The 26,543-nt window shown below is 33.3% G+C and overlaps 1 protein-coding gene across 1 annotated transcript; it reads right to left on the bottom strand.

The window, feature by feature from the left end:
• Nucleotides 1–237: 237 nt before the first annotated feature.
• On the bottom strand, nucleotides 238–26,543 carry LOC134710740 (uncharacterized). Its single transcript, XM_063571133.1, has 30 exons — nucleotides 26,393–26,543; nucleotides 25,240–25,281; nucleotides 24,708–24,868; nucleotides 23,704–23,952; nucleotides 23,376–23,528; nucleotides 22,815–23,010; nucleotides 22,359–22,605; nucleotides 22,040–22,205; nucleotides 21,560–21,733; nucleotides 21,125–21,274; nucleotides 20,259–20,834; nucleotides 19,641–19,984; nucleotides 18,911–19,093; nucleotides 18,435–18,696; nucleotides 17,920–18,064; nucleotides 17,232–17,489; nucleotides 16,639–16,896; nucleotides 16,184–16,418; nucleotides 15,492–15,708; nucleotides 6,347–14,818; nucleotides 5,628–5,960; nucleotides 5,194–5,356; nucleotides 4,813–4,997; nucleotides 4,080–4,330; nucleotides 3,798–3,891; nucleotides 3,265–3,352; nucleotides 2,499–2,701; nucleotides 1,923–2,250; nucleotides 934–1,133; nucleotides 238–647 (listed from the first exon to the last, which is right to left on the bottom strand). Exons 1-30 carry the CDS (start codon nucleotides 26,442–26,444, stop codon nucleotides 360–362), a joined length of 14,673 nt encoding a protein of 4,890 aa, XP_063427203.1. The 5' UTR covers nucleotides 26,445–26,543; the 3' UTR covers nucleotides 238–359.

Here is a 26,543-nt window from a genome sequence, read left to right on the forward strand (position 1 = left end):
ATAATTATTCAAACAATATTATATTAAGATTATTGGGAACTAAGGTCTACATAAAATTTCATTGGGACACTGGAAAAATGGATGTCGGGTAAATGCCTAGAAAACGACACCCTAAAAGCACATTAAAAACCAACAAGACAATCAGAAATTGATATACAATCTCCATCTACAATCCATACCAATAAATGTGTCTGTCATACCTAGATCCATTTAAATTTTAAAAGAGTAAACAGATACTTTATCAATGCTTAAAATTGTTTTATTTTATTATAAGTTTCACAACAATATCCAAAATATAAATTAAAAGTTAGTAATCACAGTTTGCTTTTTCATGGTATTTCAGAGTTTGAAATGTTCATTCAACATCTATCTTGAACCTGCCATGCGTTTCCTAGAGCAAAAGCGTCGGATGTAATTTGTTTGTTTGGCATGATCATATCATCGTAACGTTCATGGTTCAGAGTACCAAGAAGTCCTCCTGTTTTACCAAAGTACCACTTGCTCAAATCAATGTCGACATTATTTACGGTTGGGTCGGATTTGACTTGGAACCCACGTCCTTCAATGAACACCTTACCATCTTCAGAGAAAACTGCAAATTCTGAAGATCTGTAAGGTAGATCCATAACTACACCGTCTACACTGACCTGCAAGAGAGAACGTATGAAACGGTGAATTCTTTAGTTATGTTACAAAATACAATAGTGTACATGCAAAATGTAAATATCTAATTGAGTCATACAGACATGCAAAGTTAACCTAAAAGCCATGTTGTTATCTTTTCACTTCTCGTACATGGATCACATGTTTAACATTCGCAATTGAGTCTTGCAAAGCATATCCGTGATATATATTTGTAGATTTTACACATAATGTTTCATATTTATGTACACATAGAACTATGTAGATATTCCTGTGGAGAACTATATTTACCTTTCCATTTGGTGATAATTGAACATTTTGTTGGTGAGAAGTCAAGATTAACTTCTTCTTTTGTCTGCCCAAGTAGTTCAAGATGATACTGAAGTTGCCGTCTACAAAATCTCGTGCAAGAACGTAACTACATCGACCACTGAAGTCAAATTCTTGACCATCGAAAGTTGTAAAGTGTCGGCCATGTACTTTTGCACTTGCTGTGAAAAATAAAATCAAACATCAAATATTTCTCTTTTTATACCATTTAGAAAATATACAATATGATAAAAAAAACTATATATATACTTGTTGTTTTAAGCTACAATATTTTTGGCCACGTGTGCTCAGTATGAAACATAAATAAAATAATTCATTCTCAGAAGAAAACTTAACACATCATGACTAAAAAACGAAATGAAAAACATGGTTCACAAATTGCTGCTTGTCTTAATTTAAATTATATCTACTCCTATTTCAATTGTTTATAAGCAAGACACACAGAAAACTCATAAAATGCTTGCAGTTATGTATTTTTTCTCTTGCAATGCACTGTTTCATTTTACTCAATTATAGATATTTCTTCTATGTAAACAACAAATAAATACATTAAATCAAATTGGCAACAAATACAATTTAGACTGGAAATGAGTAATTCGTTAAAGATACAGCAACCCGACCAAAGAGTGAAAAACAGTTGAAGGCCACCAATGGGAAATGATATCATCATCAAATTTCAAACGAAATGAAATATAGATACATATATACATGCAACCACACATACAAAAATGTTTCGTAAAAGTTCTTATGTGAACATTAGATAAAGCCATTGTGTAATGGAAATATTTTATTTCCAAGGATTAGCAGGGATAAGATGTTAGAAATTTTGTTCTTATTCAAAACGGATATTTACATGCATTATCATTACATCCTTGTTTTACTTCATGTTACTTGAAATAAATCAATCGAAATTCTCAATACAAAAAAGCGAAGATTTTATGTTTACAAACCTGTCCAGGACATGTGTGGTATGTAATCCTCCACAGATCCAAGGAAATTTACTTTTGGAGTTGGAAAGCTCATATCTGGAATGTATTGTCTCAAAGAAATGTCTTTTAGTGAGCTGAGAGTGTGTACATCAACGGGAAGGTACAAATCTACTTCAATATCTCCATTTAGTAAATCGTATTTAATAACTTTGGATTTGAGTACATTTCCGAAAATCTCTTTTAAAACAGACATCTCCTTTGTGGCATCTTTTTTCAATTCATCAAATATTTTGTCAACTAGTGCATCTACGTTTTCTTCAAATTCCCAGTATTTGTATGCAGATGATCCCTTGAAAAGAATATGAAAATCTTATTTTACTTTTAAATATCATATGCATAAACGTTGTAACATATTATACGTTTTTATATTACATATCTTTTTCAGTTTTTCATTTTTGCTTTAGTAATTCATTTCATTGATACTAACACTATTTCCAGTTTGATTCCATATCGGGTCTACTCTAAATATGTATATATCTTTTGAAACATATTTTAAAAATCAGCCTTACAAATCGATAAACACAAGTTTATACCTACCATGTTGTACATTGGTGTTGGTAACGAGTTTACAAGTCTTTGGTTGATACCCTCTCTGATGTTATATATGCTTGATGTATACTGGTTGGCAACGTTAGACCATTGCTCATTTAATTTCATATTTTTAAGCTGATCCATATAAGAGTTATATTTTGATTTTAAATTGACAACAGTTTGGTGATTTCCAACAGAATTTTGGTAATCTGAAAATATTAGATTTTGTATAAATATTAAAATATATAAGCAAACAATGTAGAAATATCATGTTTGTACTTTCTTTATAAAATCTAATATTTATGTGAATGTATATTAATACTTTTTGTTGTTGAGGATCAGCTGCGTCTAAACAATGTGAAGCTTTTATGATCAAAGAAGCAAGGCTGATAACGCAGTACGCCACTCCCAGATTGTGCCTGCCTGAATCTAGGTAGTTATTTGAAAATTTTGAAATTATTTTACATGAAGGAATTGATCTCTTTTATGACAGTTGTCATTCCTTGTGCCGATTTGGCTTTACTTTAGGCCAATAACGTGATTAATAGATTTATTATTTCTGAACATTTTTGTCATCAAGTCTCACTAAAGACATAAATTGTCAATCTGTGTATCTGATGTAAGGAATTTATGCAGTTTATTGTTTGAATGATTTAAACTTCTATATACAGCAATGCTTAATACAATTTCCGTGTTATTTGTTTCTTTATTTAGTTTGTAATTGTCCTGAATGTATTTCAATGAACATCAGTATTCAAAGGATAATATTTACCAAGTATTCTCTGATAAGAATTTGTTGAAATGCTGTTCAACTGGCCACCCATGCTTATATAAGTATCTTTTGAGTAGGCATCCAGTCTCTGAAACATAAAGATAACAGTGTAAAATAAAACTTCTGACAATCTGCAGGTAAACCAAATAATTTTTATAGATAGTCGTATTTGCGACATTTTCGAGTAAACAAATATTTGATATCAATTGAACACAGACACTGTGTTTAAAAAGTTACATAAAAGTTAGTGACAAATTCCAAATAGTTATAATAAGGAGTGTACACGTGTTACGCTTTACCCTCGTAGCTCTCGAAGGGTGCTCCGAACAATTGAGAGATCACGTAATACATATGTTGACAATTATTCTGGTTGTTCTTAAATGCAGTTAGGAATCAACTGGAGTATGAATAAATTTTAAAGTATTTATTCTTAATTGTGATCAGTGAAGGTTTTTCAAATAACATAATGACGGGCGGGCATCATTGAAGAGAAATTTTCGTGCATTAAATTTTATACCGTTAAAAATAATAACCTGTTGTAGTTGTTCAAGACTGGTCATATATTCATCTATTGTGTGTTTGACTGGGCATCTCCCCCAAGCTTCATTTAAGTCTTCCGATAATTCCCTGAAAAAATAAAAAAACAAATATGTTGTAACACATGTGGCAGTTTTCTAGCAAATAAAGTTCATATGTTTTCTTCTCTTCTCTCACTGTTGTTGATACTTTAAAGTTTTGGCACAAGATAAAAAATAAAATAACTTTTTAAAGTGAGATATTAAAATTTTACTGGAACGATTTTAAAAGAAACGTACCCAATTCTGTTCATGGTTGTATCAACTGAATTACAAATGTCTTGAAGGTAAAAGGCATTTTTTTCTTTCAATGTTCTGAGTTCAGACAGTTTATCATTGATGGCATCAGCATAGGACTTGATTTCTTCTGTATAGGCAGCTTGGAATAATCGTCTCTTATATACTATTTCTTTGTTTATTTCACCAGAAGACTCTTCAACGGCCATAGCAGATCGTATTCCATATTCTTCTATTCTTTTTGTTATTTCAGCCTGAAATTTGAATGAGCTATGTGAAGTTTGGCAATTCTGTGAACGTTTCAATGCATTCAATTATTACATTTAAATTAGTTTTTTTGCCATATTATGATGGTTAAAACGGCATTAACAGAAACAAACCCGAAACGAATGATGTGTATTTGAATACTGAAATTGAATACTATGAAAAAAAAATCCCCTTTATAGAAAAAATTGTTTCTAATTTCATTCTGGTGTGGTTTTGGGTCGCTCCTTCTTTTCTTGTTAACATCATTTAATTTTTATCTGTCTTTTTTCTGTTTTTAGGTTGGTTATGTTTTTCTTTTTTAATTTTATGTTTTATGTTTACCCTTGGTATTTATTTGGTCTTATTTCTATAAGATATAAACTACTCTTGGGATGATTTATAAGACATTTGCTCTTTTTTTTTTTATTCCTCTTCGCTATCTGTATATGACTGATAAATCTCGAAATTGTTGAAAAAGTTACAAATATACCTTGAGATCACTGATAATTGATGGACGCCAGTGAACACGTGTATGCAGAATCTTTGAAGATTTTAATCGAAGATTTAGCAAGCTGTCTACTGTTTTCTTCTGATTTACATTTCTGAAGAGTTCTGCAGATATTCCTTTCTCGTCTGAGAATTTAGCATTCACATGAAGTGTTGTATCTGGGTTTTCTGAAAATACACAGAAAAAGATAGTGAGATTGAATGATTTTTCTGTTTTAACGAATATGATTATCACGTTTAAAAGTTCAACTAAAAAAAAACAATATTCTACTATTATCTATCCATTTTGTAACTCTTGGGGTTTTTTTTTTTGGTTTTTCTTTTGCCTTAATTATGGTATTATTATTTGATAAGGATTACTTACTGATATCGTAGTTCATGTTAAAATCCAGACTCCCATCATTAGGATCAACTGTCAGCTCTGTATTGATTGGTTTGGTATCATCATAAAGATTTTTGATTGTCAGTTTGAAAGGTGACGTCTCAACACGGGCATCTATTTTCATTGTTTTGATTGGAGAACGAACCTGCGGAATAAAAGTCAGAGTAAAAATGCTGGTCAACGTTTCACTTTGATAAATTCGTTTATAGTATATACCAATAGACTTTCAGTAAGATGTTTCACTTTATAAACGGAATCACAAACTCATAAGAAAAAAAAGTTAGTTTTATTGATTAACACTTCATTTAAGCCAAAACATATTTATAAACAAATTTATTAACAAAATATTAGAAAAAAATTTTCTTTCATTATTCAAACAGTAATAATATATTTCTTGTGTCTTAGTAAGTCAATACCTGTATATTGAGTTGACGTTTGAGTTTATCAATCTCGGTTATTAAGGCGATGTTCTTTGTTTGACGTCTTGCAGTCAGGTATTGAATATCAAAATCAGCTGAGAGTTTGTCATTAGATTTTCCGAAAACTGCTTTTGTTTGGATGTCCACTGTAGTATATGGATGACTGATACCAAGTAAGAACTTGTATTTCTCCCCACGACCTGATACATCTTCTAATTTTGAACTCAAGGTAAAAGTTTTACGAGAATCTTTTGAGTATCTGAATGCAGTACGGCCATCATAAATAACGTTTCCACTTCCAATCAACATTTTGTAATCAAGTTGAAGATCCTTAAAAATAACAAGGACACTACTATTAAACTGTATGCATGAGAGAATATTTTTTTTAACTATAAATGTTTTTTAAAGGATTTTTCTGTGCCTTGGAAAATATTTAATGTTGGTTTGTACCTAGAATATTTGTGCTGTAAGACTGTTGTGTAAATAGGAAATATTCATATAACTTATAATACAGATAATTTTATTACTTATATCATTAGATTAACTACAGTGCAATAGATACTGAGATGAAATCTTTAGTTGAAACACACGAAAATATTCTCTATGAATCATTTGTATTTCAAAAGCCATTTGATACTACCTAATTGAAAAACGTGTATTTTGATAACTTTAATTAATTAATTTCTTTATTCTAATAATAAATTTATTTTAATTACCTTGCCAAGACTTGGCATTTCTAAACCTAGTGTTAGTTCATCTCCATCAGATCTGGTCTTAATTACTACTCTTTTGTTTTGGTCTCTTTCTGCATCCCACGAGAAATCAAATACTTGACTGCTTAGTCCATATCCTGATGATACGGTTGACAATACAACTGTCCTAGATGGTAGTTGTAGAGTGTATTTTGCTTGTCCGTTCTTTTCAAATAGTGTTTCTATTCCATGTGTTCTGCTATCATCTTTCTCTATAAATAGAACCATTTTGGACGATTCATCAGGACGGAGATACGATGCTCCAATGCTGTAAGATTTAGATCCACATGCACCTCGATAGCTTACAATCTGTTTTCTGTCGGACCAATCTGAATTGAATTTAACATCCATTCTGCAACTTCTGTCTCTACCTTGCTTGTTCAATTTTAAAAGCATGTATGTTTCTGAGGTAAACAGCTTATTTAATTCAAACCTCAGCTGTCTTGGTTCATTGATATTAATTATCAGTGTTATTTCCTTTCTTTCCTCATTATCAAACTCGAAATCAACATCGTACAATGTTTCTTGGTTGATTTTCATATGTGTTGCTACTATCAAATGCTTTGCTTTGCTAAGCCTGTCGTATTTTATATATCCATCAGCTGTTCGGAGTGATTCCCAAGGGGTAGACACTGATAGTGAACAGTCTGTCTTTGTGAGAGATGCATCTATTGTTATTCCGTTGCGCTCAGTCAAAAATGCTTCGATGTGCGATTTTAGTTCTTCAAATTTGTGGTCATTTTTAATGGATATCCGTAGATTTCGCAAATTATATAATCCAGTTTTAAGCGTAAGGGATCCATCTAACTCATCGAATCTCTGGCCAGTAAGGCTTGCATCAAATTCAATATCAGATAAGTATGATGTCTGTATATTAAGTGCAGCATTGTATGGTTTTCTTGAGGCAGATGCTTTAATTTGTGTTTTCTCGTATCCTTTGATTGGCGTATTAAGATTGATGCTGATTGCGGATGGAGTTTTTTCCATGGCAAGAGTTATTGTGAATCTAGTATTTCCTTCAATTTTTGTGTCCGGTGCATATTGGAGACTTCCGGTTGTTGTGAAAGACTTCATAGAGCCAGTGTGTGCAATCTTGATATTTACATCTCTTAGTTTCTCAAACGGTGTTTGTAAGCTTAGTGTACCCTCGATAGATGGAAGGTGTTTAAAGGCTGCATCGGCTTTGATTGTCATGTCGGCATGTGTTGCCTCAATGTTTGTTTTAAAACTAGAAATGGAACCATCATGTGAAAATCTAAGCTGAGACAATTTTACATTTCCAGATAAAGTGGTTTTAAGTGTTGTATCGAAAACTATTGACATCTCTCCTAGTCTTACGGTGGTTATTTCTTCAATTCCATTCATGTCACCAATGGATGCCTTTACTGTTGTTCCGAAGGATTTCGGATTTCCATTTACGTCATATTCTATTTTGATGTCTTCTAGAATAGGTGTTGATAGCAGCATGTTCCCTTTGAATACTTCTGAGGACCATTCATGGTTGACTTCTCCTCTCACTTTTTCTTTTCCGTAGCTAACGGAAGATACGTATCTGAATGCATGCAGACCTCCATTTCCGTTTATAATCACCTCGAAATCTTCAGTTAGTGGTGTTTTTATACACAGTTCGATTTTTAAACCATTTGATGTATCAATTTTGCCATTAAGTTGAGTTCTATGTTTTCCAATTTTCGTAACTGCCTTTCCAGAAATGAGAGATTGCACGTTTGAGAATTTAAGTAGAGCCGTATTTCTTTCATATCCAGAAAACGGTGTCTCCAACGTAATATCAAGTCCACTAGAAATATCAAAATTAGTTTTTGAGTTGATTTCTTTGTCATTTAGGGTTAATTTGATATTTGAACGGAAATTTTTCAAAGTACCTCTGAACTCGTGAGAAACTGATGCTTTCATGTTTCTGATAGGTGATTGTATGTCAATCTCTATTTCTAAACCATTTGGTAAATCTAGATTGAAATTTGATGAAAGTTCATGTTTTTCTTCACCATATTGAAGCCCAGCCTTAGTTTTCAAGTTTTCAATTTTTCCATCGAAGGAAACTTCTAGCTGAATATCCTTAGATATTGGCGATTGAAGGACCACATTTGCAGATACTTTTGAGGTAGTGTCCATATTGACAGTTAAAGCAGATATTTTATCATTGTATCGAACTTCACCAGATACGTGGAATTGTTTTAATGTGCCAGTACGTTTAAGTGTCGAAATAATTTCGTGTTGTTTACTTCCGCTGTAGGTTGCACTAGCTTGTGATCTGAGCTCGGATGAAGTGCCTTGATGGTCAAGGAAGATTTCCATATCATCAGTGAATGGTGTTGACATACGTGCCTCTAATTCAATTCCACTAGTAAAGTCGGTTTTAGCTGAAGTGGTGAATTTCTTTCCGTTATATGTAGCATCTCCTGATAACTGGAATTTCTGTAGTTTACCAGACCCTCCAAATGTTATGACGGCCTCATGTTGTTTAGATCCGCTATATGAAATATCAGCCTGTGACTTAAAATTACTAGCAGAGCCCTTATGGTCAATTATAATTTCTATGTCGTTGGTAAATGGAGTTTTCAAAGTACCCTTTGTCTTAATACCGTCTGTGTAGTCAAATTGTAGTTCTGATGACACTCTCTTGGTATTATAAGATGCTTCGCCGAAAGTTCTGAAATTTTTCATGTCTCCATTATGCTCGAATGAAACATAAACCTCATGTTCTTTCTTTCCGCTGATGGTTATTTCTCCCTTCGTATTAAAGTTCAACAATTCCCCTCTATGGTCTACTTCCAATTCAATATCTTTTGTGTATGGACTTTTTATTTCAATCCTGCCTTTTCTTCCTGTAGATTTTTCTAATGTTGCTTCTACTGATGCTACCTTAGTATTGTATGACAATTCTACAAATACTCTCTTTTTACCATTCTGGAGTACAATATTGGCTTCATGCTGTTTTATACCATTGTAACCGATCTCTCCGTGACTGATGAAATTATGTAGAGTCCCTTGGTGAGAGAAAGAAACTGTTATATCATCAGTGAAAGGCGTTCTTAAAGTTACTGTTCCCTCTGGATCGTTCAATATATCCAAATTCACATCACTCGAAATTGTTTTTCTGTTGTAAGTAAGTGATCCCGATGACTGGAATTTTTCTAATTCGCCTTCAAATTTGAAATCTGTAATAATTTCATACATTTTAGAGCCTCCATACGTCACATCAAATTGATTGTTAAAATCAACCAATTGACCATTGTGTGAAAATGATGCACGAAGGGGTTTGGTCAGAGGAGTGTTCAATGAAACTGTTGATTGGACTCCATTTGTACTATCAAATAATACTGATCCAGTAACTCTCTTTGTATTGTAAACAACATTGGAGCTGGTGGAAAATTTCTTAAGTGATCCATCGTGACTAAAGGTAGCAGAAATGTCATGTTGTTTGCGACCACTGTATGTGAGAGCAGCCTGCGTTTTAAAGTTCAAAGGTTGTCCACTGTGGCCGATTGAAAGAACGATATCTTCTGTGAAAGGTGTCTTTACTATTGCTTTTCCTTCAATATTCAAGTTTGATTCAAGACTGACTTGGACAGATGCTGTTTTTGTGTTGTATGTGATATCAGCAGAAGTTGTAAATGCTTTCAGTACACCAGTATGTTTAAAGTTAACAAGGACTGCATGTTGTTGGGCACCACTGTATGTAAGCCCAGCCTGAGTTTTAAAGTTCAAAGGATGTCCATTGTGACCGAAAGACAGAACAATGTCATCCATGAAAGGTGTTTTTAGAGTTGCTTTTCCTTCAATGTTCACATTTGAGTCGAAACTAACTTGCACAGCTGATTTCTTTGTGTTGTATGTCACATCAGCAGAGGTTGTAAATGCTTTCAGTGGGCCAGCATGATGAAAGTTAGCAAGAACTGCATGTTGTTTGGTACCACTGTATGTTAATTCAGCTTGTGTTTGGAAGCGATATGTGTTTCCTTGTTCATTGTTGTTGTTGAACATAAGTGAAATTGATACTGGTTCACTTATTGGCGTTTCAATGTGTCCAGTTGCTTCAATCCTTTCTTGTATTCCGTTTGGTGCGCTGAACGAAAATTTTCCCGAAACCTTTTTCTTATTGTATGCACCGTCAAAATGTGTTCTCCCTGCTTTGATTGAGCCTTCAGCATTGAAAGAAATTTCAAGTTCGTGTTGTTTCTGTCCACTGTAAGTAAGCTGAGATACGGATGTAAAGTCCACCAGTTTTCCTGTGGTCTCAGTACTTATGACTACATCACGTGAAAAGGGAGATTTCAAGAAGCCGTTTATTCTAATATCTCTTAACACATCCACTGATACCTGGGCAGACCCTGTCTTGTAACCGTAACTCAATTCACCATTTGATACGAACCGTCTTAGTTCTCCTTCGTGGTTTACCTTAAGAGTGATATCTTCAGAGTATGGCGTTTTTATGAATGCCCTTACATTCAGACCTCCAGAAGTTCTCAGTGTTAGCTGTCCTTCTGATCTCTTTCCATTTTGCACATATTCACCTGAACATTCAAAATCTCTCAACTGTCCAGAATGTTTAAATGACATTTCTGCACTATGGAACATTTCATATGGAGTAGTAAGTGTGGTTCTTCCTTGAATTCCATTGTTAGTTGAAAATTTTGCTATTCCACTGATCTTTTGGGAATTGATGTCTATATCTGCTGTGCTCTCGAAGTCATTTAGTTGTCCTTTATGGTTAATAGTGAGTTCTCCTGATCTTAAAATATCGAATGGTGTTTTCATGTTCAGTCGAACTGAAAAGTCTTCGTCAGTACTAAGATTAAGATCTGCTTGAGCTGATTTTTTTCCATATGCCCCTTTGATGTTTGAAACGCATCGTCGAAGGTTCCCGCTGTGTTCAAATGATACTGACATGTCAGGTGTAAATGAGGATATAAAGGTAGCTTTTCCGTTCAATTTTGGTTCATTTTGATACGAAATTCTGCTATTTAAAATATCTTTTCTTCCATATGTCAATGAAACTTGGTTGGTGAGGGATGTCTCAAAACTATGCGATAACGACATCCTAACAGGTTCATATTGTGGAGTAATAAGGGTAAGTTTTCCTTCAATTGGACCAAGACTAGAGAATGAAACGTCAAATTGACTTCTTTTTTTCTGGAGGAGAGTTTCTAGTCGTGAGGCAAAATTATTGGAAGTTCCAGAGTGTGAAAGTTTGGCTGTCATTTCTTCATATTCCTGGAATGGCGTCTTTATATCAACAGAAACAGTTAATCGGTCATTTGTGCTGACTAATGTATCTAGTGTTATAGTTTTAGAATCAAAGTAAGTTATTTCTGCTTGAGTACGGAAGTTACTTAGTGGGCCATCGTGACTGAGTAACGCCTTAAGATTGCCATAATTTTTCACCGGTGTTTGAAGAGTTGCAGATAGAATCAATGGTTGAGATGTAAATTGCAAGTCACCAATAATGTCTTTTTTGTTCTTTGAAACTTCCAGATGACATTTAAAGTTAGAAAGTTGACCATTGTGTGTAAAGGCGGCTCTCATCTTTTCATATCCGTCATGAGGTGTGTTGACAGTAAGCTCTGTTACTAGTTTTGGATCAACCGTTGATTTAACATTAGCACCCCAAACTTGTTTCCCGATTTTCAATTCCGACTGACATTTGAAGTCGCGTAAATTCCCGTCGTGTGTTACAAAAGCGGACATTTTTCTGATGCTCTTGAACGGTGTGGATATTGAAACGTCTGCCTTCAGATTTGTTATAAAGTTGAATGTCAGGTCTCCTTCAATTTCCTCCTTCTTTCCCCATCCAATCTTTGCTTTTGTCTTGAAACTTGTACTTTTGCCTTTGTGTACAAAGAGAACTGTGATATCATCCATGATCGGAGATGCAACCTTTAATGTTCCTTTCATTCTTTTGGCATTTGTCATTTCTATGTCTACATTGATTGGCTTATTCTTCCCGTATTTTATGAGAATGTTAGAATTAATGCTTTTTCTATTTCCACTGTGAGAGAAGGAAGCAATGGTATCTTCAACATGAGATGACTTCATAGTGAAGGAACCTTGGAGACTATTTCCATTATGGTAACTGATATCCAGTTGATGTTTGCCATTTTTGTCATACTGTAAGTAAGCCCCAGATACGAATTGATTCCATGTTCCTTTGTGGCTCAAAGTAGCCGTTACTGGATGGTAATTAGGAAGACGTATTGTGACTGCAGCTTGGTAGTTTTTGTTGTATTCAACAGCAAGCTCAGCATAGTAAGATTTTCCCTCTGGATACTCCATCTCAACTTTCGTAATGCATCCTTTGACGGTAGGTTCGTGTGTTATACCGGCTGTTAAACGTTGTAATTTTTCAAAAGGAGTTGCAATACTGACATCAGCACTTAGCCTTTGTCCATCTAAAAGAGTTCTTGATGTCAATGATACGATCTTTCCTGGTAAGTATTCAACCTTGATATCGGTTCTCGATTTGTCATTCTCAGGGCGGTTTGCGAAGGTTATTTCACTGGCTGGAAGTTGTTGGTATTGAGTTTCGAGTCTTACATTACCAGACACACCACCAATTCTGTTAAATGTAGACTTGAGTTGAATTCTTCTTACAATTGGTTGTAGTTCAAAGCTGGCAGAGGAGGTCATTGCCTTCGTATTTCCTTTAAATTCCATCTCTGTTCTAAGTCTTCTAAATGATTCAAATGGTGTAGATAATGTAACCAAAACATATTTCTGAGATCCGGTTTTCAATCGTCCTTCTATTGCAACCATTTGTTCGCCTTTCAGTAAGAGATTCCCGGTAGCAATAAGTTCACCATTTTCAGTTTTAAGATGACCTTCACTTGTAAAAAGGTTTTTGCTATTGTGGCTCATCGAGAGAATGGTGTCCATGGAACTGTCTCTATGTAAATGACTAACCATAAGTTGTCCTTTTCCAAATGGAGTTGTGGAAGTCAATGTATACTGAACGGATGCTTCTTTCCATGCAATATTATGTCTGCCCTTAATGTTAAAACCATAATGCTCTCCATTAATGTTGGTTGTGATCACTGTTGTGATATCATTGAGTGTATTACTGTGTTGCCATGTAGAATCGTATTGGCTTGTTGGTGAAGAAAGAGCTATTTTACCGCTCTGCTGAATCATAAGACCGGCTCTATCATGTGTGAGTTTACCTTTGTATCTGTATTCATTTCCATTAATATTAAGAACTAGGCTGTTTTCGTTAGTTGTATCCTTACTTTGATGACTAAGATCTAAAGATACGGTTTGGATGGATCGAAAGTTAGATTTGACACCAGCATGTCCCAAGTATATGTTGTTTTCTTTCTTTGCAGATGCATCAACCCGTATAAAATTCTTGTTTACCTGAACAGTTACAAGGGACTTCAAGGAGTCTTTAGCATCATGGGAAATTTCTAGGGACGAGGTTTCAAATTTATTAAATGGTGTCTTGATGTTTAAAGATCCTTGTAATTGACGAATGCTCACTGGTTTTTTCAGGGAAAAGGCAGCCGATATTTGGTTATCTGGTTTCCAGTTGACATCAAAGTTTGTTTTATATTCGCTTGGGTCTGACAAATGGTTCATGCCAAGTTTAACATATCTTAATCCTTTTGCTGCAGTATGAACTGTTAAGCTGCCATCGATTTTGACTTGATCGTTACCATTTTTCTGTTTCAAAGATGCGTCAACAGATAGTTGTTCTTTTCCGTCAGATTTTATGTCAAAATGTGCATTTTCGTTTTTGCGATTTATGTTGATTTTGTTATTTTGCAGTGGACTTCTGAATACAAGGCTTGCATCAATATCTTGAATGTTGTTGTATGTGAGTTGAGTGTCAACAAATATGTGTTTGTCCTTGTCTGCATTCGCATCCCATTGAATGTCCAAATGTCCAACATAGATCGGTCCCTTCTTCTTTGCTTCAAATTCACCTTTGACTTTTCTTGAAGGCACAGACACATCACCAGAAAGTCGTAAAAGTGCTGCTTTTTTGTATTGAGAACCAAATTCTACCGAATAGTCATTATTTAGTCGAGATTTGACACGGAAGTTTCTTGGATCTAGGTTGAGCAGTGCTTCAAGATGGACTGGCTTCTGTCCGGACATACTTATATCAGAGCTAACGTCATACTCTTCATCAGAAAGTTTAAGATCACTTACAACTTTTGTTTTGTGTCCAGCAATGTTTGAAATCAACTCATTGGTATATCTCCTTTTGTTCTTCTGTTCAAAATTGTTCGCAATAGAAAAGTCTTTATCATTCCATTTCAGACTTACATCCCCAGTTAAGGATGTAAATTTTTTGGACTTGTTCTTCATTACCAATGCAGCAGATACTGATTGCTTCTTGCCGTATGATAACCCAAAATTAGAATTAATACTCTTTGGATTGTGAGAATGCTTTCCTTTCAGTTTAAGATCTAATCCCTGAAAACAGCAATATGATAATGTCATTATTTCTAAACTTTCTCATACTATCTTTAAATGTTGAAAGCACGTGGTTTTCTATTATTCCACCATTATCAGAATTTAAAAAAATGTATATATACAATGTTATGTAACATATCGATTATCAAATAATTTCAATCCAGTTAAGTCATGTATAATGAGTAACTCGCATTTAAAAGTATGGTCCCGTTAGTCCTTTTGGTCTTGGAGGTCCTGCGCTTTACCAATACATTTTTTTTCATATTTACATAACCGCTATCAGTGAGGCATGACTCTGATTTGTTAACCGGTAAGTAATTAAAGTGTACTTTAAAAGTGTCAGGAAACTGTAATTACGTTGTTGTCAATTGTAACTGCTGTCTCTCATAACCGTTTTTTGGGTTTTTTTTTCTTAAATTAAACAGTTTTCATTTTTTATTTTCACGCTTTGTCCTGTCAGTTGCTAAAAATAGACTCTGATGAATAGTTGTTGCATTTGTAATCATATCGCATCTCCTTATTTTACATTGATATAATATTTTCCATAAAGCATTGCCCTCTTTATTTTTAGACCAGCATATACTTTAATGAATGTATACTATCTTAATCAAAAAGAATGATAATGGAGAGAAAAAATAAACATCTTATGGTATATATGTTATGGTTTTCTTACCAGAGCCAGATGTCTAATATCACCAGTTATATCTAATTCAGATTTCTTCCATCCCAGTTCGTGACGTACTAATGATGTAACAAAGATACGCTTGTTTTCATCCTTTGGTTTTGCACCATATCTAAGGTCAAAGTTCACTTTTGTCAATCTTGCTTTGTTGTTCATGTCTGTGTTGATAACAACATTGTAGTCAGCATTCTTCTTGAAAGTTAAAGATCTGTAAATATAGCAAACAATATCATTCCATATTTTTTTCTTCAAATTTAATAATTGCATTCCTAGAATTGGGTTCTGAGTACCACTGACTGACTATACATCATTTACTAATTGCAGTTTTGATGTAAAACATAGAATTATGTATCTCCAACCAAACTTAAACTATAGTTGACAGGGGCTTTATATTTGCACTCAGTATGTCAGTCTGTCCATTTGTGATTGAAATTTACAAGACATATATAGCTTGTTGAATATTATGTGTTAATTAAACCTTATGGTTTTACGGTGAAGCATATTAATATAGTAATTGATAATTGTCAAAATTTTAACAAACATTTCGGACAGACTCACTACATTATCCGAATATTCAGCGATATTAGAGAATTCTCATTCGGATAGAATCAGTTACATGGAAGCTAAATAAAATGTACCACTAAAAATGTAAACTTTCATAGCATTTCTATATGTATACATACCCTTTGCCAGCCAATGACCAGACACTCTTGGTGAAACCATAATTGATTTTACTGTTGACTGTTATTTTGTCCCTGCTGATTCTTGGAATAACGTAATCTAGATTAACTCTGGTAATTACAGCAGTTTTCTGAAGTACAATATTTGAAGTTCCTTTTGCTCTTAGAAGTGGAGTTCTGATGTCAACTTTTGACTGATACCTGGCGTTTGATTTCCTCAAAGTTCTCGTTAGTTTTGCTAAAACAGACATTAAAAAATTCTATGTTAACTACTACTCTATGGGATGGCTACACTTTTTTCAATAGTTATTTGTACGATATCTGGGGTTCTTATATTGCACTTAACATAGTATTTAAAAGATTGATTAAAAATATAAGAAGATATATGCTTGATGTAATTGAGACTTTATTTATATTTGTTTAAGTTTTGACTTAAATAAATTATAAAAAAAACTTACTAAACACTTTTACGGTTTTATCCAAAAGCCTGTCAAGTGTAATGTCCACCAAAATAAGAGAACCACTTTTATATTCCATTGATCCTCCAAGGGCTGTGACTTCCTCCTTTGGTGTACGGATGGACAAATAAGGCATCAACTTTGTTGCTTTCTTTGTTTGTGTATTCTGCAATCTGCTTTCAAAACTATAATCCTTCCCAGGTTCAAAGGAGATGGATGTTTTTATGGAAGACATTGCTTTCTTGGAAATCAGGTTTACTGTAAAGAACATATCAATTTATTCTAATATAACGTTATTATTGTTCTATGTTATATTTATCCACTTTATTTTCCATAAGTCATTGATGGTATAGCTACTTTCACCCGAACTTGATACATTATATATTGAACAATTTCAGACAATAAACTGACCAACTTGTTATGCTTACTTTGGGAAACGTACCATCATGTATTTAAATATAATCAGGATTATTTTTGAATAGTTTTCTTTAAAGTTTGATTATTGCATTAACTTCAATTTTACAACAGTTGAGGTATAACTGCACACATAATGTTTGGCCAGAATATATATTTACGGTTAACCCATAACCTACCTTTTGACTGAATGGGTTGCTTAGATAGACCCTTTACTGTCAATTCACCATTGAAACTTTTGCCGACAACATACTCTACAGAACTGCTGAGTCTGATATTTTCCATATTTGGTATGATGATTTCAATGTATGGATTGTAAGTATAAAGCTGTCCTTTCCTTGTTCTGATCCATTCTCCAGTCACAGAGTATTCATCTTTGTCGTCGATAACAATCCTTCCAGCCACTTGTTTCTGTTGATTGTCACCAACTAATGCTCCTAAACATTTCAATCTTATTTAATGTTTGGTTTGATTTCGTAAGTATTCATATTATTTGTGTAAAAAATAATGACATTTAGGAATATTTCGTCGATATTTATATTACTAAAATACATAGAAAAGCAGACACATATTTTTCAATTCTGAGCACAATGGTCCACAATTATACGTACTGTATAATAGTATGAAACTTCTAGTTTAAATTATAAAATTGTGAGCTGTCTTTTCACGTTATGCGAATGAAAGCGAGTTATGACTACAAAGTGCAAATCTTTTCATATATATCTTTAAGAAAAATCAGTACTCAGTTTTTTATAACAGTTCTTCAAAATAGAATAAATTTCTTTACATTGAAGGAAATATTTTTAGCACAAATTTTAAGCAGAAATTAAAACGGTTGATGTCTTTCCTATAATGTCATTTATTTACCTCTAACTGAAACTCTCTTCCATGGTGAGATCATGCTTATTTCAAGCAGAGGGTCAGAACGAACAAGACAATCAAAACTCAATTCACGGTCTACCTTAGACCCTGGGGTGGTAAAGGCTACTCTAGCTCTGGCCTCTTGTTTATCCTGTAATAAAACGTAGAAGTTATATAGTGTATTTAATCATTACATCAGTTCCATTTATGCACTTGACACAACTAAAAACAAAATATTTGCGTTTTGATTTCTTTATTGTTCACTTGAAAGTTTGAGTCAGACATTCAGTATTAAAATGATAACACTTTTAGTAAATGTCTCAGACAGACAGACCAGAGCGATGGAAGAAACTCTTCATGCTTTTCAGTTGTTTCTTTGAAGTTTTTAATTAAACCATGTGTTTGCCGATTTTTTTAATGTGTTTGATATCCTCGTTAGGTATAATTACCTCAATTGAACTAAAGAGATAGATCAGTTTTCAAAAACGCAGGTCTTATTTTAAGTATTGTTATGGCATTACCTTTACAAATTTGTATTCCATGTTGTAACTTTCATGTGTGTCACGTTTTAGAAGAGTGAGTCCAGCACTAACTGGTCCTGTCATTGGAAAGTATGGAGCATCGGCTACCAATGATGCGTTTGGATACTGAAGTTCAGCACAGAGTTCCAGTCCGGTAATCTTGGCAAGTTTGTCTCCAGAACATACTTTCTTAGTCTGTCTGTTAGCAGTAATCATTTTCTGTTCTCTCTCGGATTCACGATGGACAGTGAAGAAAGCAGTCCTGTTGATAATAGTCACTTTCTTTAAATTATTATATTTTGAGTTGCATTCCCAACTTATACCTATTACATCGGGTATCTTTGATGACTATTTATATAGATTTAAGACAAGCACTCTAAGACTATTACTTATTTTAGAATTCCAAAATAAGAAAAATAATAATAGAATGTTTTCAAAACTATAAGTTATTATAAAATATTGAAAATATTACATACTTGACATTGAAAACTTCCATTTTATCAAATGGTGTTTTGATCTGTGCACTTAGTACTTTTCCATTTTTCAGTTCTACGTGTCCTTCGAGGGAAGAGGAGGAGTGCATAGTGGAAACCATCTTTATTCCACTTTTTGTTACAAAGGCATCTACGCTCATCATACTGTTGATCTGGACAGCGCCACTGTGGAAACATTGAAATATCAGCGTTTAGGATCTTCGACATTAAAATGTAAAATCACAAAAATACTGAACTTAAAGGAAAATGCACTGAATAATATACTTTACTAAAATGAAATAAATCTAACGAAGACTGATTATTTAAATAGTTATTGAAAACACATACTAAAATTGAGAATGGAAATGGGGAATGTGTCAAAGAGACAACAACCCGACCATAGAAAAAACAACAAACAACAGCAGAAGGTCACCAACAGGTCTTATATCAATATACTATATTAGTATACATAAGCACAACAAAAATTATGTTGGGGGTGGTTATGGTAGATTTTTATGGTTATAATATACTTTTAATTGCTCTTAAATATTTGTTGACTACAAGTGTTCACATTGATATTAACTGTCCCCATAAGCAACACGTTCCAATAGATATGACCAACTGGTTGTGTTTAGTACCGTACAAAACTTTTCCTATTAAACCAAGTTATTTCATTTGATTTCGTCTGCAGATTGTTTCCAATCTTTTAATATTCTACTAATACTTTACTAACCTTGGTTTCATATATCCATCCAAAGAAAGACTTGGTGATCTGTCTGTTATTTTTGTCAAATCCATTTTACCAGAGGCACGTAGATCAACGGTAGCTGATCCATCAATGGTCAAATTTAATGGGAAGCCAGCCATTGTTGGAATGATGATACTGCTATCCAAGAATACGTAGCTCTGTGTGAAGGAGTATTCTTGTTTCTTGGCAAGAGCGGTAAGAATGTCAAGAATATTTATTGATTTACCATCAGTGATATCACTTAGTCCGGTGAATCTTGTAAATAGTAGCTCATTTCCAAAAACTCTCATGTACAGATCTCCTTTTAATGAGTCAGATTCTGTGTCAAACTACAATAGCAAATTGATCTTAAGTAATAAGGTAAAACAAACTTATTTGGTCTCTTATGGTAAGTTGTCTCATACCACATCGTCTCCTTTATACTAAATTGATACAAGTCATATCATACAAACCAAACTATACACGATTATAAACTTTGCACTATTTATCTACAAAAGATTTCTTAAATTTGTATCCCAAAACGATATTTGAAATAGGGTTACATTAAATCTGTGGCACATTTTCAGACTAGATATTTAACATTATATTAATGATAAAATTTACCTGTCTGTCAATGTCTTCCATTTTTGTATTACTGATTCCTTTTATGTTCTGTTTTGTGACTTCTTTGACATCATTTTCCTGGAAGTATCCGTTAGGTCCAAAGTAAGATTCAAGAAAATATTCAAGGCCCTCCATTCGTCCACCGATTTCTAATAGGTTGACGGAATGTCCAAAAAGGTCGAATGTTATGTTAGTCATGGCAGATCTTGGTAAGAAAGATTTTGAAGACCACACAACATTGCTGTCAATAGAAGCTCCAGTATTTAGTTTCTCAAGGAAGAAGGAGCCTTCGTAGTTTCTGGAATATTTCAGTTTTTCAAGATCGAATTCTTTCTTCAGCGCCTGGTCGTTGATGATATTCTTTATTTCTTGTTTCAGTGGGCTTGAAGTCTCCATTAAATTTGTTAAATGAGACCATACATAAGAACCAACTTGGTTGACCTCTTCTGATTCAAGTACATTTCTAACACGAGACAGGACATTATCTGAAGTGCATGTCATAAGAGCCTGGTAAGAAGCAATTCTCAATTCGGAATCCTCGTCTTTGTTCCTGAAGATTGCCATGACGTCGTCTCGCTGCAATAGAGAACGCAATTTACATATTCATTATTATAGACATTGTAGTTCACAATGTATGATGCTATACACAAGAATAAATTTTGTCATTTGATTTTGCCATGTTATTATGGACTTTCCGTATTGATTTTCCTCTAAGTTCAGTTTTTTTGTGATTTTACTTTTTTCTGTATTACTATAAGTATTATTGACTTTTATCATTTTATGATTCATTTACACTGAAAATAAAATATAATTTTTTAGGTAGACTCAATATAGACATTTTACAAAATTACAAATTGAACACTTACGCTTATTGCGCATGGCATACGACGGAAGGCTTGTATAGCAGAAAGGCGGACTTCAGTGGGATTCTCTCTCTTGGTCATACAGTTAGAGATGGTTCTAATGGAATTACTAACGAATCCAGCATTTCCAAGTGATCTAAGACTACGGATCACCTAAAAAAAGTTTTAAATTAATCTTAAATGATACATGAACTTTCTTTAAACCAAAAAAATTAATAATACTTTACACTTCAGATTTAATCAACTATAGCATCTTTTTATTATTATAAAGTCATATAAAACTTAAATATTTAACAAAATTATAATTCCCCAAAAATAGAAGATTGTGTTTTTAAGTCAGTATTTGAAATATCAATTTTTAATTCAAAGCAAAAAAAGTTCCATATAGGTAAATCATACATTAAATAAGGTCAGATGTCACCATTATATTTCACATACCTTGCCAAGATTGTTTTTGTCTACGTAACATCCAACACCAATCTTGTCTTCTATAGAAGCAACAATACTTGCGATGTCCACATCATTTTCACATTCATTTGTCTTGCAGTAGGCATATACGAGTGAAGAAACACCCAGCATAGCCTCTTCATTGTCCTCAGATGATATGAGTGGCTGTTCATCAAGGAAAAGGAAAACAGGGTAAAAACCTGTTGTAACTAAAACCAGTATGAGCATGTCTACATACTATTATGTTCTTGAGACAAAGTTTTTAATTTTAAAGTGATGAGTTTAATAATGTTGACCTTCAATGATAGAGGTATTTTTTATTAAATGATTACAATATGGTTCTTAATTTTGACAAATTATTTTGTTTATGAAATTCAACTATATTCAAAGTTTGATTGAACGCCGGAAAATTGAATACATTAAGTCACATCTGAAGTAACAGATATTTTTTCAAACAAACATAAGACCTACTTTGACTTCATTCAGCATTTCTTTTGTCGGGTCTTTGATGAATGATAAAGTTGTTAGCCACATATTTGCTTCGATTCCACGAACTTCTTTCTTGTTAATCAAGTTAGTAATCAGTCTCAGTGAAGCTTTTGTTCCAAGCATTGGAACGGCATCAAGGAAGAATTTTCTACAAAGCAAATATTAAAATTTTCATCAATACCAATAAAAATTCATCCTTTCAAAATGTATTTAGAATTTTAAAGCTTCAGATACAAACTAAGTAGCAAGTGTTTCAACTGTATTTAATATTTGACAAGAATAACTGATAAATGCCACTTACTCAACTCTCTTTTGATTCGATGCACAGAACCTGGTTCCTTTTACTTTTCTGTAAATCTGTTCCAGATCATCACTTTCTAAAGCCTTCATCAGTCTAACCAGTCCAGAAAACAAAAGTGGAGTATCTGGTTTCACACTGTCAGATGTGGATACACAAATTTCATTCAGTTTACTCATGACATCCCTGATTGTACCTCTACCATCGTTGGAATGCACAAACGTCAATGGAACGCGGTGTCCAATGGAAACTGTAATACAAGAACACTGGTTCTTATATGAAACTTGGAAATATTTCTGTTGAAATACATTGTAAAAATTCTGTTTACATTTATCTGATTAAAGAAAGTTTAATTTTAATAGTTTGATAAGAGAAATATTTTTCAAAATTTCCTATTTTCAATTAGAGTCAAATATCAGAACAAAAATTTCATTGATATATCTTTCAATGTTTTCTTACTTGAGCTAGACGATGATACTCTTTCTGTTACATATTTCAATGTCTGTTTGGTCTTTGTTATAGCACCACTGGATTCCCTTGAGAATGGTCGGAGAACATGTTCTTCTTCACATACACTGCTCTGTAGTATACCAGCCTTGCTGATGTCTTGTGAACACTCATGGGTACCTTTTATCAGTGGCAGAGACTGGATTTCCTAGAAACGTATATCAAAGCCCATTGTGGAATACATATATTTAATAGAGCTGTCTATGCATCAGTTATAAAAAGTTGCGTATTATTAATTCCTTGTATCTTTTGTAAGATATAAAATATAAACTCATTTAAAGTAATATCTATGTAAATACTTGTAAAAGACAACGTCTAAAAAAAAAATTCTGGGTGAATAGGAGTCCTTTTCAAAGTCAATTTCTATTCCAGTTTAAAGGAAACTCATTTTCAGTGTTATTAGAAATCGTACCCAAAGCGACCCTCCATACAGAAACAGATGGACAAATTTATTAAAATATACTATAGAATAAGACGTTTTGGCAGAAAGATAAAATAATAATTATAACTTACAGATTGAATTTTGTATGGTGTTCCCTGCATCATTGTATTGTATCCATGTCTGTCTGTACATCCAAGCAAGTCTTTGCTCTTCTTGATTGTTCTGGAGTACCATCCATTGCTAGATACAGTATAGGCTGCTTTGCATTCCCCAGTGATGTCGGTCTGTGAAACAAATCAAAACAATATGAATATAGTAAAAGTGTTGTGTATATACTATTTTTCTCTGTATCTATAAAGATTAATAAACATTTGCTATAATTCCCCTTTAGCTCAAAACATAAAGTTGTTTTTGTTAAGTTACTTGAGTGAAACTATGATATAATATATATATGCTTACCTCTTGGACTGTTTGATCCTGTGTCATGTCATCCATTGAGTTTTGAACTGCTGAGAGGATACCACGTTTGATGTTTAGTACCCATGTTTTCTCAGGTATGGATGTACAAAGTTCTTCAATGCGGCCATCTTGGAAGGAGAATGCCAAAGGAGATTTCTCAAGGTTAGTTCTGAACTCTCCACTTTTGTCGGCATCTATCAGTGTTTCAGGCGCTTTAGGGTCTGATTCCAATAGTCTAACATTGTCAAGCTATAAATTTGAGAACAGAAATTTCCATATTGAACATGTTCAATTTGTCAAAACAGCACCACAGATAAATTAACATAGAAATTTAGGTATTCGGATACGAGAAAATTACGTCTCGTTAACTTAGGCAAAGTTTAAATAGATGAATTTGGCTATTCGTTTTAAGTAATACGGATATTGTGTTTTTACGTATCAACCTATTCTTGGCTTATGAAAGAGGGACGAAAGACACCAAAGGGACAGTCAAACTCGTAAATCTAAAACAAACTGACAACGCCATGGCTAAAAATGAAAAAGACAAACAGAAAAACAAAAGTACACATGACACAACATAGAAAACTAAAGAATAAACAACACGAACCCCACCAAAAACTAGGGGTGATCTCAGGTGCTCCGGAAGGGTAAGCAGATCCTGCTCCACATGCGGCACCCGTCGTGTTGCTTATGTGATTACAAATCCGGTAAATAGTCTAATTCGGTAGGTCAAATTCATGAAAGGGAAGGGGATTGTAGTTACGACGTAAGGAACATATCCGATATCATTTGTGAAACGGTTATTCCATAACGGTCAACTAACTCGTGATGTTTGACTTTATCCTTCCTAATAATGATAAACTTATGTGGTATTTTCGTGTATTCCCTACCCTTTAAAGTTAATAAATACATGAATATCTTTGATAGTTGGTAATATAACATTGTAATTGTTGGAGCGTAAAATAAATCAATTCTCATTTGAAAAATAACTTAAAGTATTTTACCCGAAGATTCATTTCACATTTCGAGACGACATCGATGTAAACTTTGGCAGTCAACTGAACTCCGGCTTTTTCCTCGGATGCCCCTTGTACTGTTGTGTCGACGTCGGTTGTGTAGTCATATTCGTAGGTTTTTCCGGTTTCGTATCCAAATTTCTTTGTTTCTGCAATAAATGCATGTATGATATGATTAAAATATCTTTGCTATATCTGCATGATTCTTAGATACATAATTAACAAACCTAATAATGAAAACATTATATTTATTTTTACGAGCTTTAAAAAATTTACTGTTTTTGCAGTTTTCCTTTTCTTGACTCAAAGATAAATTCAAAAGGACTCAAACGGGGATGTCCATATAAAAAAAAAGAAATAACAAAATTATGGTTTTTAAACCAAATGGAACGATTGAAAAGCAACTGTCTGATTTCTGACTTTGAACAGGGATTTTCCGAAAGAAAAAGAAGGATTTTAAAACTGAGAAAACTGTTTTCCACTAATTGTATGCTTAATTAAAAAAAAAAAAAAAACATACCTGTACAACGTGTTGAACATGATCCTGTGTTAATAATTGGTCCTGGAATTAGAAGAAAAAAATATTTACTTTGAAAGAATATGATAAAAAAACATCTAACAGACACCAACTAAAATGTTTACAAATGATGCTCATGCTAATAATATAACAAGAGTATACATTAAAAATTAAAGTTTAGCTAATTTATAGACAAAATTCATCAAAATACTACAAAACATTATTTTTTTTTATGAGCTGTCATTGTAAGGCTGCTGTCCCTGCCTAGTTATTATTCAAAGTCTCCATTTCTTCTCATTTAAAAAAAATGTATTTCACGTAAATATTGTCAAGATCTCATCAACAAAAAAACTCAAAACGTCCGTATAATAAGTAATAAAAATATTTATGAAATAGTATAACATAAATATTGAACGCCGATCTAAATTCAAAAGATGAATTCCTTAAAACGGACAAAATCAAAATGTATTAAACAATTAAACGAGTGGAACAAAAGTATTATACTCCTCAGTTGGTATATGCATAATCTGAAGAAAATTGTTGGTAAAAGCTGGTTTTATAGCTATCTAAGCCTCCAACTTTTACGGCAGTTGCTTATAATGACAAAATTGGGTGCTCATCCCAAACAGACATATTAGAATAATAAAGGCAACAATAGTATGTTCAGTGTTCATAGTTCGATTAAGCAAAATCAAATCAGGGAAACACATCAATCGTACTTTTATGAGGAAAGAAACGAACGACAATATACATAGAAACGGACTGTAGGTAACAACTGTCATATTCCAGACTTGATCCAGGACATTTTAAGATAAAACGAAGGATTTGACCTTGTTACATTGCTAGCTAACACATTCATAATACTTTAATTATTATAAAAAAGCCTAGTCGATCAAAACTAAACGCATCTGGGCACAAGATTGATGGGGAAGAACACCAAAGTGACACTTAAAATAATGCAAGTAATACAAGTCATAAATCTTATGACATTTTTTTTTTGTAAATTCAATACGGATGAAAATGAAAAATATACTATTTGAAATGTACCGCTGTTTAAAAACACATTATTTTTTAGTCATTTTTAAATAAAAAAAATGTTATCAAATAAAAATAAACACTAAAACGTAAATCACAAAAAAAAAATATTACAACTTACCCGCCAATGTTGATGCCACTAAGGCAAGCAGTAGGATAAACGTACGCCCCATTATGGAGCTGGCGGATTGTACTCGGTCGCAGTTTTCTAAAGCAATGTGAGGTTTAGTCACTTATATACTACTCCAGAGTACAAAGTGACATTTAACTAA

This window comes from Mytilus trossulus, chromosome 3, assembly GCF_036588685.1.
Source record: "Mytilus trossulus isolate FHL-02 chromosome 3, PNRI_Mtr1.1.1.hap1, whole genome shotgun sequence".
NCBI classification, from domain to species: domain Eukaryota; kingdom Metazoa; phylum Mollusca; class Bivalvia; order Mytilida; family Mytilidae; genus Mytilus; species Mytilus trossulus.

Coding starts and splice junctions, on each gene's coding strand:
- LOC134710740 (XM_063571133.1), bottom strand. CDS start 26,444: ATGGGGCGTACGTTTATCCTACTGCTTGCCTTAGTGGCATCAACATTG. Junction 16,897..17,231: donor GCAACCCATTCAGTCAAAAG/GTAGGTTATGGG, acceptor TGTTCTTTACAG/TAAACCTGATTTCCAAGAAA. Junction 5,357..5,627: donor AACGTCAACTCAATATACAG/GTATTGACTTAC, acceptor TTTATTCCGCAG/GTTCGTTCTCCAATCAAAAC.